Source organism: Chlamydotis macqueenii, chromosome 4 (genome assembly GCF_036417535.1).
Source record: "Chlamydotis macqueenii isolate bChlMac1 chromosome 4, bChlMac1.mat, whole genome shotgun sequence".
NCBI classification, from domain to species: Eukaryota; Metazoa; Chordata; class Aves; order Otidiformes; family Otididae; genus Chlamydotis; species Chlamydotis macqueenii.
The window spans coordinates 39,997,418-40,011,013 of NC_141559.1; the positions used below are offsets into that span (position 1 = coordinate 39,997,418).

The window sequence follows — 13,596 nt, forward strand, 5'->3', positions numbered from 1 at the left end:
TGAAATTAACACTTTCATTTCTAACGAAGAAAAAAGCAGACTAATCTAGCATAAGAGAAGGGAAAGCTCATGAGGATCTTAATGATTCTTCATAAAAAAAGAATCATCAGCTGGCTCAAAGTTAAAATAGTCCCCACCATAAAAAAATGTACATAATAAGCCATATCATAAAGTCCTGCAGTATTATAAATTTGATTAATCCAGAATTATAGAATTTGCATGTCCAGATTATTTTAACAGGAACCAGTACTTATGAATGAAACATCATCACAATCTTTTTCATTGTACTTCATTAACCCAGAAGATTATAGATCAACACTGGTACTTGGTTTAAAAGCGTCTTTACAGTGTCATGAAAATATGCTGTACAATCTAAAGTTGCATTTGTCGCGTCATCACTAAAATAAATACTAAAATAACTTTGGTATTCAAAACAAATAAAACATGTCAAATCTCGCAAGTCTTACATGCATCCAAATTTTCTCTTTTGTGTGATTTACCCCACTGCTAATGAATCAATTAGGACTCAAAATCAGATACCAAAAAAGGGAAGAGAAAAATAAAGGATGGAAGATAATTGAATGAGATGACTGCACTGGTGGTCAAGGCTGTTGGCATACCCATAAGTGAATAAAAAAGCATTAGAGATTTGACAAAGCTGATTGGTAGCTTTGACAACTATTTTCACTTTACTTCTAGGATACAGTAGAGAAAAAAAAAAAAAAACCCAAAAAACCCCACCAAACTGGTATTGACACATTACATAGAAGAGAAAAGGTAATAATACATCCTACTTAAAAGAAAGACTGTGTAACAGATAAAGGGTAATTTAATACTGCAACTAGGCTGTTAAAGGGAACTTCATATATCCTGGTTGTAGCACACACAGAATACTGCTGGAGCACATAGAATATATGACACTGCAATTATTGCATTGCAATTTAATTATTATTTACCAAGCAAAGTTCAAAATAAGCTGGTCAGGAAACAGTTTTTGAATTGAGTAAGACTGGCAGCTTTTTGACTATGGTACTGTGACCGATCAGTTTGATTTGTTCATTGTTGGACTCCAAGTTACTGTCTTCCAAAAAAGAAGGGGTTAGGAGCATTTTCTCTGAAGAGAATGCCAAAGAGAAGGAGGTTCTTGTGTTCCCTTCATGTCATAGGACCCCTACAGTTGCCTTCACACAAGGGTGAGAGAGTCACAGCAGAGACTTTGTAAGATCAGAGGGGCAATGACAAAGCTTCAGAGAGGATGAAATCCTCCTGATGAATAAAGTAAGACCATGCAGAGCTTCCTGCAGCAATTCAGAAAGTCACTGAGTTGACTGAAGCCAAGCCTGGAAGCAGGCATTCACTCTTTTAGGACACTGGAGAAAGATGAAATTTGTTTACATGATTTTTTTAATTTCTATTCCATTTTGCCTGTCTTTAAATTTAAGTCCTCTAGTTTATATCCTTACAATTTTCTTTTAGATTTTTTAAGAGTTGTTGTCTTTGGGGAGCAGAAAAAGACTGAGGCATATTTCCCTGACACTTCTTGCTCACTTAGGATTATGTCATAAATACAAAAACAAAAAAATAAATCCTTGGCAGACAGGGCATTTATATTTATGAGCATTGCTTTAAAGTTGTCACTGTCATACTAAGAAGGAGTTAACCATACATAAAGAGAAGTTTGTATGTAGGTCCATCCTATCCGATCGGAGAAGACAATGTGAAAGGAAATAATTAATGAGATTCTCCTGAGAATCTTCTTAGGAATAAAAAAGAGGGGAAAAAGTATGAGAAGTTGGAAGAAAAGGAAGAGGGCAGATGTCAGGAGTCCTTTCTAGGAAATATGCTTAGCATTGTGGCAAATCTGAAAACATTTCTGTCATCAATTGCTGTGTAGAACTCTCTAGAATGGAAGGGAGCATGTTCTTTCAGACGACATTAGATTTTAATGGCATCTCCATTATCATGTTTTAGGGTTGTGGTTTTTGTTGGGGGTGGGGAGAAAAACATATCAATAACACAATGCAGACTGTTGAACGATACAAAAAAAAAGTGAAAGTTATAATCAGTAAATTAATTTTAACAAGACGAAAAATGAGAAGTTTTGAGAGAAAGACAATCTGTACATATTTCCCAAATGGAAATATTACATGCTTCCCATGAAGACAGTATAAAGAAAGATATCAAGAGGTTTTATCAAACAGTAAAAGTTAAACTACATGCTTTTAAAAAGTTACTAATTCAAGTATGCTGGGAGATGTTAAACTTTACATATGGCCAAAGTATTCTAACTACAACTTGTATAAATGTAAGAACAAAGGACAGACATCTTGTAAGAAAAGTGTGATTGCTGACAGGTACAGGGAAGAAGCTGAAGGCTAAACTTAAGGAAAAGGTCAGAAAAAGAATAAGGTAAAATGTGATATAAAAATTGTTTAAAAAGGGAATGAACTAACATAAAAAAAAGTTATATATATTGCATTTGGGAAAAAAAAACCCTACTTCTAAATTTTCCATAATTAATAATTATTTTCTATAATGAATACTAGGTTAGATAAAACGTATTCAAAGAGGTAAGTGGAAAGACAGATAAGAAATTTAAGATGCAGGATAACAGCAGGAAAAAAAAAAGAGTCTTTCTAGATGTGTACTAAATTATCAGCAAAATGTGCTGTGATATCAATTCTCCAGTGAATCACAGCACAATTATATTACAATTTAAGTAAAATTTGCAGAGGCATACAATTTTTCACAGTTTCATTCAGATGGATGTTGATTTTCCCTGACTCCCATCAATTTCAATAAGAGAAAGATCAGCAGCAAGATGCATTACTTCCACAAATAGTAATCATATGTACCATAAGAAGAGCTGAGGAGTACTAAGGACTTCTAAAATTACCAACTGGATATTATCAGTAACGTTATTAATATCCGACCACACATTTGACAGCATGCTCTAAGTTATTTTATCATCTTTTAAACGCACTACTTAAAAATAATTTTCATTATCATCCTTTGAAAGTCAAACAGTATTTCTTAATATTTCTTAAAAATGTGTCAGAGTATATAACACTATTAATTATTTAAGACTGGCTCTTAGCCACTCCATAGTTGATAGCCTTAGACATATAGTCTGTATACTTTCAGTAGAGGAGTAGACTATTTTTCAACAAAATAGAAATTCAACAGTCACAATATGAGTTTAGACTTAGACTCTTTTGCTTCTTCTTGTTGCATTTTTCCATTTGGCAAAACACTAGGACATTATATTGTTCTGAGTTTGTCCCTCCCTGAAGCAAATAGCTTAAGTCAAGAAACGCAAAGTGAAAAAACTTAACTTTTAAGTATGAGCACTTGCTATGATTTACAAAATCACATTGTCAATACTGCATAGTCTGACTGGTTTCCTCTGTACACGCTGACTTCAGTTTATGATGATCTCTAATGAATTTTCCTGAAGAAAAATATTTACCTATCTTCCCAGGTCAGTGCTTGTCAAGATTTTTCAGAAGGTATAGTTTTATTTACACAAGATTATTAGTCTTGAGATGCACGGCTGTGGTTCTGGTATAAATGAATAAATTAATAATTCCCAGAGTTAGGCAAACATGATTGTAGTTTATAACATAGCCAGAGTAAAGCCTAGAATACATTGCCTCTGGGGACACTTTAAATTACATAAGGACTTAGGGGTTTTGAATGTTTATAATCACCTGAACAAGTGCAACAAATTCTTTGGTGGTTAAATTGCGACATAAACTGAAGCATGCACTGTTTCACTCTGCCTTTGTTACTTTGAAGTTAACATTTAAGTACTGAACTCATTTTCCATACTGAAATATAAAACACCACTCTTTTTTTTGTCCAATTATTTTTCTTTTCCCCAAGGTTTTATTTTTATCATGTTGACCTGAATGGATACTAAATTATGGCCACATAACAATCTTTAAGCAAATTTGAAAATGTGAGAACCAAATAGGGAATATACGATGAACAAGGTTCACAAAGGTATGGAATGATCAAAAAAATATGGAAGAAAAGAAAAAGAAACAAAACAAGGGAAGATCTAGAAATAAATATAGGGGGATTAAATCAGTGCAATAGCGAAACATGTGAAATAAATTTTGAAGAAAAGAGACGCTGGGGATCAGTTTAACTCAATGTCTTTATGCCCATTCTTCTTTTTTTTTTTTTGCACCCAGACTCCATTAACTCTTTTTTCCACCCTTTATTAGTTTATCTACAAAGACATATTAGATTAATATCACTAATATATATTTGAGTGTTACTAATTTTAGTGCCCCACTCCATAGATATTGAATTTGTAATTCTCTTACTATATTTGAATCATAAATAAACTGTTAATATTCAAGGACTAATCTAGAATACAGTTACTGCTTAAAAAGACTTCCAAGCATTCCAGTTTGTTTATGTTTTTATTCAGCTGACAAATAAAAATGAGCACATTCATCTTCAGAATTCTGTCCCCCTGTTACTGGAAGCTTTTACTCCCTTTACAGTTCTTACTGTACCTGTACACAAAACACACACACAGACATCATCCCAGCAGTCAGGTAACACTTTGTAGACCTTTCTTTTTATGTTTGTGGGTTGTCAGTCCAGTACATTGTTACACATTCCTCCTCTCCTATTATAAACAAATCTGGCCTATTCTAGCAATTTCAACTCTGCTTTCAATGTTTGACTGCCACTACAATCTGACTTCAAATTGGACATCCCATGAATGTTCAAAAATTCTCTACTTGACTCTGTTCTCACTCTAATAAGTACTTCAAAAGTGTGCCAGGCTATTAGCTCTGGCTAAGCTGCTCGCTTAGTCACTCCCCCTTTATCCCCCACAGCAGGACAGGGGGTGAAAATAAGAGGAATACGAACGAGTGTCGTAGTTCAGCCCTGATTGGGACCAGACTATGCAGTCTCTCTCTCACTCTCCCCACCCTCCAAGAGAATAGGGGGAGATGATATAAGAAAAACGGCTCGAGGTTTGAGATAAGGATTGGGAGAAATCCTTAAAGTTACCATCATGGGCAAAACAGACTCAACTTGGGGAAAACTATTCATTCATTTCTAAAACTAGCAGGAGAATGAGACAGCGAACAAGATAACCTCCTCCCACCCCTCCCTCTTCCCAGGCTTAACATTATCTCTACTGCCTTCCCCCCTTAAGCGGAACATGGGGGAAGAAGGAATGGGCGTCATGGTCGGTTCATCATGCGTTCTTTTATGCTGCTGCTTTGTTGTCGGGGGAAGAACTCCTGACATTCCTCCCCTGCTCCATCGTGGGGTCCCTCCCATGGGCCACAGTCCTTTGTGAAACTGCTCTGGCGTGGGTCATCTCTTCCACAGGGCGCAGTCCCTCCAGAACAGCTGCCCCAGTGGGCCCTCCACAGGCCACAGCCTCCTTCAGGCATCCACCTGCCCAAACGTGGGGTCCTCCACGGGCTGCAGGTGGATCTCTGCTCCTCTGTGGACCTCCATGGGCTGCAGGGGGACAACCTGCTCCACCATGGTCATCACCACAGGCTGCAGGGGAATCTTGGCCAGGAGCCGCATTACTCCTCCCCCTCCTTCTTCACTGACCTTGGCGTCTCCAGCCGTTCCTCTCACAAGAAAAATTCTTCACAACAGGCTGGCAGACGCCTGTCAGGATCTTTTTACATCTCATTCACATCTCATCTCGTCTCTACTTCTTGCAGCTGGGTGAGGCCAAGTTGGGCCCAGTCGGCCACCCGGCAGGAGGCCAGAGGGTGAGGCCTGCAAGGCCCACAAGGCTCCCGCCTTCCCCTCTCTGTTCCCGCTCAGCTGCTTCACATCTTCTCTACTTCTTTTTTTTTCTGTTTTCCCCTACTTAAATATGTTATCGCAGAGGCGTTATCACGGAACATTCTGCTACCAATTGGCTTGGCCTTGGCCAGCAACGGGTCCACCCTAGACCCAGCCGAGTCCACTGGACAAAGGGGAGCAACTTCTAGCAGTTTCCTACAGAAGCTACCACCTCAGGCCCCCCCTCACTAAGAAAACCAGAACAATGAGAAATCTCATAGGTTGAGATAACGACAGAGAGATTTCTTACTAATTATCATGGTGGGCAATACAGACTCAACCTTTGGAAATTTAGCTTAATTTATTGACAAAAAAAAACCCAAACCAAGTAATAACTCATTTGGGTGGTGAGGAAACAAAAAGACATACATAATTAAAACAACAGTTTTCCTCCCCCACCTTCCCCGAGCTCAACTTAACTCCTCCACTCCCAACTCCTTTACCCTCCACCGAGTAGTGCAGAAGGTTGGACAGGCACAGTCAGTATACAGCAGTTTCTCTCTGCACCTCCTTTCTCCTCATCCTTTTCATCTCCTCCAGCCAGCACTCTGCATGGGCTGAAGTCCTTCAAGATAAACCTGCTCCAGTGTGGCTGCTGTGGATATCTGTTCCACCATAGGGTGCCTCCTGCTCCTCCAGCCTTGGACTTCCCTCTGCTGCTTCTCGCTCTTTTTGTTTTCTATTCCTTTCTCTCTCTCTGCTATTTTTGGAATGTTTTCCCAGAGGTGCCATAAGTATGGCTGAGGGGCTCAGCTGTGCCCTACAGTGGGTCTGCTGGAACTGGCTGTTTCCGGCACAGGGCAGCCCCTGGCCTCTTCCCTCAGAGGCGACCCCTGCAGCCCCCTCTGCTAATACCTGGGTACCTGCACCCTGCACAAGAAGTTTCTGTGTTGTTTGGTTGGTTTTTGGGGTGGTTGTTTGTTTGTTTGTTGTGTCATCCGCCCCCCCCCCCCCCCTCCCCACTCAAAATGTATGTATCAGGCTTTGGAAACACTTGTTCTTCTCACATCTGCTAGCACACTCAACTGGACCTTTCAGTGTGAAACTGAGCTGTTAGCTTTGTTGTTTCCATTCATAATTTTCCTTTTATTTCTCTGTGCCCAGATGCAGGTTCCTGTTTCCATCTACAGCTTATGCCATGTATTATATTTAGAAGTGACCCCCAATAATTATTTACAAGCATAATTAATATTTACAGGAAGCTAACAAATATTGCAGAAAGGAGCAAACAAAACAAAGGCAATGTACGAGTACAATTGCCACCTTAGAAATAAAAGCATTCATAAGAAAATGAAAAAAAAAACCAAATAGATATTTGATTGTGGCAATATTCCATATACATAACGATTCCAGTGATTTTGGATTCACTGGAGTCAGAGAGTAAGCACAGCTCCTGACGTAACAGTTTGTCCACATTTATAAATTTGCTAACATAAAATGGCCAAAGCAAAGAAAGCATACCCACAAGCAAACAAAATACATCTGAAAGCTTATTTTTAGAGTTTTGTCAGAAGATGTAAAAAAGATGTACATCTTTGTAAAAGAGTTACATCTTTGTACAGAAGATGTAACTTTCTATTTTGCTCCATATTTTGAGGTCATGGCAAAGTTAAGTGGCAAATATTTGCCTCCCTAAAAAAAGATTTTTAAGTTATACTAATATTCACTGGTGATTCCTTGAGAAGTACCATATACTCTGCTGAATATTTGGAGGAATGAGCAAAACAACTAATTTTGTAATAAAATATTTATTTTGGAAAAAAAAAATACATTCTTATTGAATTATTAGAAGATAAGATTATTATTGTGATCTGTTCATACTAAGTAACTATGCATTTCTTAAAATGTTCACTTTACAGATTTCTTTTTTCTTCTAGATATTTGAAGACTATATAATCCTGAAGGTATAATGCTGACTGTATTTTGGGCTGCAGTTTTGTCCTCATGTGCTTTTATTGCTATATTTATTCTTTTAATTGATTGGTCTGTGAAACATGTTTTCTCTATATTGAACAAGGGTTTGAACACACAGCAAAATAAAAACAGACTGAGTTTGGCAGGCATATAATGTCTGTATCTTTTCTTTGAAATATCAGGAGTATGGAGCTCGTTACATGTAACTTTTTACTCTTTATGAAAAGTTAAATAGAGCTTTCTCTTACTTACATTGATATCTTCCAAATCCAATCTATTCAGAATGACATTGTTCCTTTTCCAGATGATGGGAGGTCTCAGAGTTCCTTGGATTGCACAACTTAAGACAGCACTTTGTCCCACTGTTGCTGCAGTGGTGCTTAGTTTTTGATCTTCAGGCAGAGTCAGCTGAACTACCTCTGCAAAAGACATATTGTTTGTAGGATTAATTAGCAGGCAGTTTCATAAGGTTAATTAGCATGCAGGTTTTGTACACTGGTAATTTAAGAATTTTAATTGGAATCAAAGTAAAAAGAACTTCCAACAACCACAGGAAGTTCAGAGTATTTCAAATAAAGGTCAGCATGACATTTCAATTAAATTGACTGACAAGTATTACCCTGTAAGAAGAGAAGCATTTAATATGAACTTCAGAGGTAAAACTGTAATAAACATGACAGTGTATCCAAAGTCAGACACCGGAAGTTATTTGACAGTTAAGGCCAATGCAGCAGAGTAGTCAGCACCTTCATCTGAACTAAGGTGGCAGTACTGCTGTAAAAGTCATTCATATGAGTTCATTTTCGGAAAAGAAAAACACAAATGGAGCTCAGAGTGAAATGGACAACAAAGTTAACTCTGCATTCAGAATAGAAAATTAAGTCACAAGATTTCTTTTCTGATAAGCCAAATTTCATGGAGCTTTTTTTTTCTTGATATGAGTGAAAACATGGTTTCCAGATCAAACTTACATTAGTAATTACTCCCCTTGCAATCTCAGAAGAATATGCATGAATCATAGTCCAAACAGATTAATTAATGTCATTTTTAAAAAACAATGTTAAAATAATTTCTACTACATTTCTCTGGTGAAATATGATTCCTTTTACATCAATTGGAGAAATTCAGAGTCAGAATAATAAATAGTTGTGTACATGAATAAATCTCTCTACACACAATAAAAAAGAGAGAGGAAAAAAAACACCTGAACAAACCAGAGCACTTTATTGCATCAATTCTGAAAATGCTCTATCTGTCAAGGAACAGAAGCAACAACCAGGATGGACTATAGAACTTGGCAGAAATACAGAGTACAATAGTGTAGAACATTTAAAGACAAATCTGAAGTAAATGCAGTGTGTCGCCTGAAATATTGTGAATTATCTCAATCCACAAATATTTACCACCTATTTTTTGCATTTACTGTGCAACATGGTAGAAATTGCTAGAGTTGATAAACTATTTCACAAGGCTTGCCAAAACACTTTTATTTTATTTAGTATTACCTAAAATATCCCAATGTAAAATATCTGTGAAACAGTAAATTTAGAGGAGGTCATTTCGAAAGTGTGTCATAATTCTTTGTTTGGAGTTGGTGTGTGTGTGTTTTGGTTTTTTTTCAAGATTGATAAATTGCTGACACATGTAGAAGCAAGACCACCAAGAATATATGCAAACACACATGTTCTGCATGGGTGCATATGTATGAGGAAATTAAATCAGTATGAGAAATTTGAGGAACACAAAACTGCTTTTTCACATAGTTATTGTTTGAATCATGAAGAAATTTCAACATTGCTCTTGAAAAGTATCAAGAAGTTAAAAAAAAAAGAAGAAAATCCTAAAGAAATTAAATTCAGTATGAACAGACATGCTGGTAAATACAGAGTATTCAGCCTTTAAAGGAAAAGTATTTTTATATTTCATTTAAGGAAACTTTTGTTATACAATTTTGGCACAAATCTACTTTATGTAAAAACAAGCAAATAAAATTAATATTAGTAGAGAAGTACTCTCAATCCTTTCAGCTTAACCCTATGGAAAATACAAATTCCTCTGTTTTTGATAAGTATTTCATAGTGCAAGAAAAATAACACATGACTTCAGTAACTACCTTTGTACCATAACATAAAATAAAACTAAAGTAACTGAATAAATTTCAACAAGAAAAAAAAAAAAGTGTGAGAATCCATGTTCATTTCAATCCAAGGGGAAAAAAATTCTAATTTTTCAGGTTAACCAAAAGTTCATCTTTATTCAAGTTTTCAATCTTTTGAAAATTTAGACACGTGAGATTGGAGTCCAGAGCTTGCAAGTTTCTCCACTAATGTATGTACTAAATAGCTCTAATATTAATAGAATCATAGAATCATAGAATGGTTAGGGTTGGAAGGGACCTTCAAAGGTCATCTAGTCCAACCCCCCTGCAAGGAGCAGGGACATCCCTGACTAGGTCAGGTTGCTCAGAGCCTCATCCAGCCTGGCCTTGAACGCTTCCAGAGATGGGGCCTCCACCACCTTTCTGGGCAACCTCTTCCAGTGTTCTATAACTCGCATCGTAAAAAAATTTTTCCTAATTTCTAATCTAAATCTACCCCCCTCTATTTTAAAACCATTACCTCTTGTCCTATCGCAACAGGCCCTACTAAACAGCCTTTCCCCATCTTTCTTGTAGGCCCCCTTGAGGTACTGGAAGACCGCTATCAGGTCTCCCCGGAGCCTCCTCTTCTGCAGGCTGAACAGCCCCAACTCTCTCAGCCTGTCCTCATAAGAGAGGTGCTCCAGCCCTTTTATCATCTTCGTGGCCCTCCTCTGGACCTTCTCCAACTGGTCCATGTCCTTCTTGTGCTGGGGGCTCCAGAACTGGACACAGTACTCCAGGTGGGGTCTCACCAGGGCAGAGTAGAGGGGGAGAATCACCTCCCTCGACCTTCTGGCCACGCTTCTCTTGATGCAGCCCAGGATGCGGTTGGCCTTCTGGGCCGCAAGGGCGCATTGCCTGCTCATGTTAAGCTTCTCATCCACCAGCACTCCCAAGTCCTTCTCCCCAGGGCTGCTCTCAATCCATTCCCCGCCCAGCCTGTATTTGTGCCTGGGATTGCCATGACCCAGGTGATTTGTGGTGATTGCCATGACCTTGCACTTGGCCTGGTTGAACTTCATGAGGTTGGCACGGGCCCACCTCTCCAGCCTGTCCAGGTCCCTCTGGATGGCATCCCTCCCTTCCAGCGTGTCGACGGCACCACACAACTTGGTGTCGTCGGCAAACTTGCTGAGGGTGCACTCTATCCCACTGTCCATGTCGCCGACAAAGATGTTGAACAGGGCCAGGCCCAGCACGGACCCCTGAAGGACGCCACTCGTGACCGGTCTCCACACGGACATTGAGCCGTTGACCACCACTCTCTGAGTGCGGCCATCCAGCCAACTCCTTATCCACCGAGTGGTCCGTCCATCAAACCCATGCCTCTCTAGTTTAGAGAGAAGGATGTCGTGCGGGAAGAAGGCCACTTCACTTCTATGTCTCAAGTCATTTGGACACTTACATTAAAAAACTTATATACATTAATTTGATGTCACTATATATTCTTCTGTCTTATGTAACTGCCTATAGGTTAGAGGCTGAACAGCTGAGAGTTGTCTTTTCATTTGTGGTGTGCTCGATTAAACATAACCTATTAAAATTCTATATTTTTAAGGATTTTGTCATAATACACAAAAGAGCAATATAGGAATTGAAAATCATCCAAACAGCAATTTTTCCACTCAGATGCTAAAGCATGACAAATCTCTAGGTTTTTTCTCTTTCATTTTTTAAGTAAACTACAAAAGGCATCGTGTATCTATTCTTTTTTAATTACCAAATTACTTTCATATAGGAGAGACAGTAATCCTTCCATTATAACAAAGAAGCAACCTATAAGCAAGCTAAGATCCTTTATAGGTTCTTTCTAGACTCATAAAAGCAATACTTCGTAATTAACACTCCCCCCCCCCCCCCAAATGCAAGCATCAGAGAGGCATCTCAATATCTTCCGGAAAGAAAGCTTTGTTGTTCTATAATTAAACTACATGGTTCAATTTTGTGTGAATAAAAATATTAGTTTTATATTTACATTAAAAAACCCCACAATCTTGATTCTTTTCTTTTCCAGAAGGAATGTTCTATGACTGAAGTGATACTGCCCACTAGACACGCACAAATGAGATTGATTCTTTTTTTTCTAACTAGATGCATTATCTGACACAATCTGTTACACAAAGGAAAATGAAATGTATTAAGTTGAACATTGTACTATTTACTGTAGTTTTCAAAATTTACTGCACCATCAGAAGCATTTCAGCTCCTATGTTATAGGAGATGGTTCTTCAGTGACACTATCATGCAGACCTCCTGAGACATACCTGCATATATTTTCTCCTTATTGGGAGAAAAAAAACCAACCAAACAAACACCAAACAAACCACCCAACCAAAAAAAGCCCTAAGCCTACAGAGCAGTACCTGAAGCAAAGCTCTTTGACAAGTAACTCCCTGAAAATCCCTGTTCATGAACTGTCTGCAGCCAGGGTGGAAGACGCAATCACTGGTGTGGGGGGAAAGGTGTGATGTGTACAAAGCCTTCTCAGGTACACAGAGCAGCACCTTTATTAGAGCCTAGGCTACCATGACATTAATTTAGAAACAGAAAAGAAAGATAGGCCCAGGAACTAAATTATGAATTACCATCTCTTCTTTCCTCCCTGAAAGAAATAAGCCTAGTACTGAAAGCAAATACTTTTTTTTTTCTTTTTCCAGATGCTGAAGCCATGGCACTGGAAGATATCACTTGCTAGGATGACTCCTAGCTTTCTCTCCATTTTGCCTTTGTAGAGCAAAGATAATTCTTTGAAATTTAGGTCTCACACATTTTGTTTATTTAATTTTAAATTAAAAAGTAGGGTAAAGGTTTAGAAAAACTGGAAGTGAAATGAATTCCGTTTACCAAGCCAAAAAAAAATGATTTGGATATTTTTGGTTACAGAGAAGTAATATTACATATAAGCAGCTAGTAGGTTTTACCTTTTATAACTTGCCATTATCAGACGAGCAAATGCTCTACTATGGTATACGCTATTAATGAGCTTGTTTCCAACTCGTCCAGATGCAGTATCAGTCAGACATGCATCCCTGGTTCTTACCTACAAAAAAATCACTGGATATGTTCTTCACATAAATGGGAGAAAGGCAAACAACAACAACAACAAAATGAAACAAACTAATTTAAATAAAAGCTAGACGTATAACTGGAGATGTGGACAACACAATAGGTTATAGAGAGCTGTGAAAAAATATCTAGTTGGAAGTAGCATAAAAATAGGTGATTGTAAAAGAGGACAAAAGTAGTGAGACCAGAATGTTAACTGCTGGGAAGATATTTTAAAACACTAACACCGACCAGGAAAAAACAACTCTGACTGAAGGGGTTCAGAAATACTCAAGATTAAAAAAAAAACAAAAAAGCCCTAATGGTTTAAATATAAAATGCTTCTGTGTTGGTTGAAGAACGTATGTTAGATGGTTGAAAGAGTTTGACAATCTCCTGGCTGCTACAGCCATTCTGCAAACTCTCCTACCCTTCTTTCTTCTTAATGGTACTGAATCAAGTTTTTCTGGTTCCTCTCACCACATTTTTCGTTACTGAAGTTATCACTGTATTCGATCCAGCTTGAATTCACCCTTTTTGAAAACACACAAAATAAAACTGTACACAATATTCTGAACAAAAAAAAAAAAAGTGCAATTTATCAACTGTCCTGGTTCTGGCCAGGATAGAGTTAATATTTACCTGAGCTGGGTGGA

At 37.9% G+C, this 13,596-nt stretch overlaps 1 protein-coding gene across 1 annotated transcript in view; it reads right to left on the reverse strand.

Moving 5' to 3' along the window:
• The window catches only part of FSTL5 (follistatin like 5), a 328,503-nt gene that overhangs the window by 91,043 nt on the left and 223,864 nt on the right, over nucleotides 1–13,596 (reverse strand). The window contains exon 7 of the mRNA XM_086747425.1: nucleotides 8,008–8,174. Within this exon, the coding sequence (XP_086603551.1) occupies nucleotides 8,008–8,174 (167 nt within the window). The remainder of the gene's footprint in view (nucleotides 1–8,007; nucleotides 8,175–13,596) is intronic.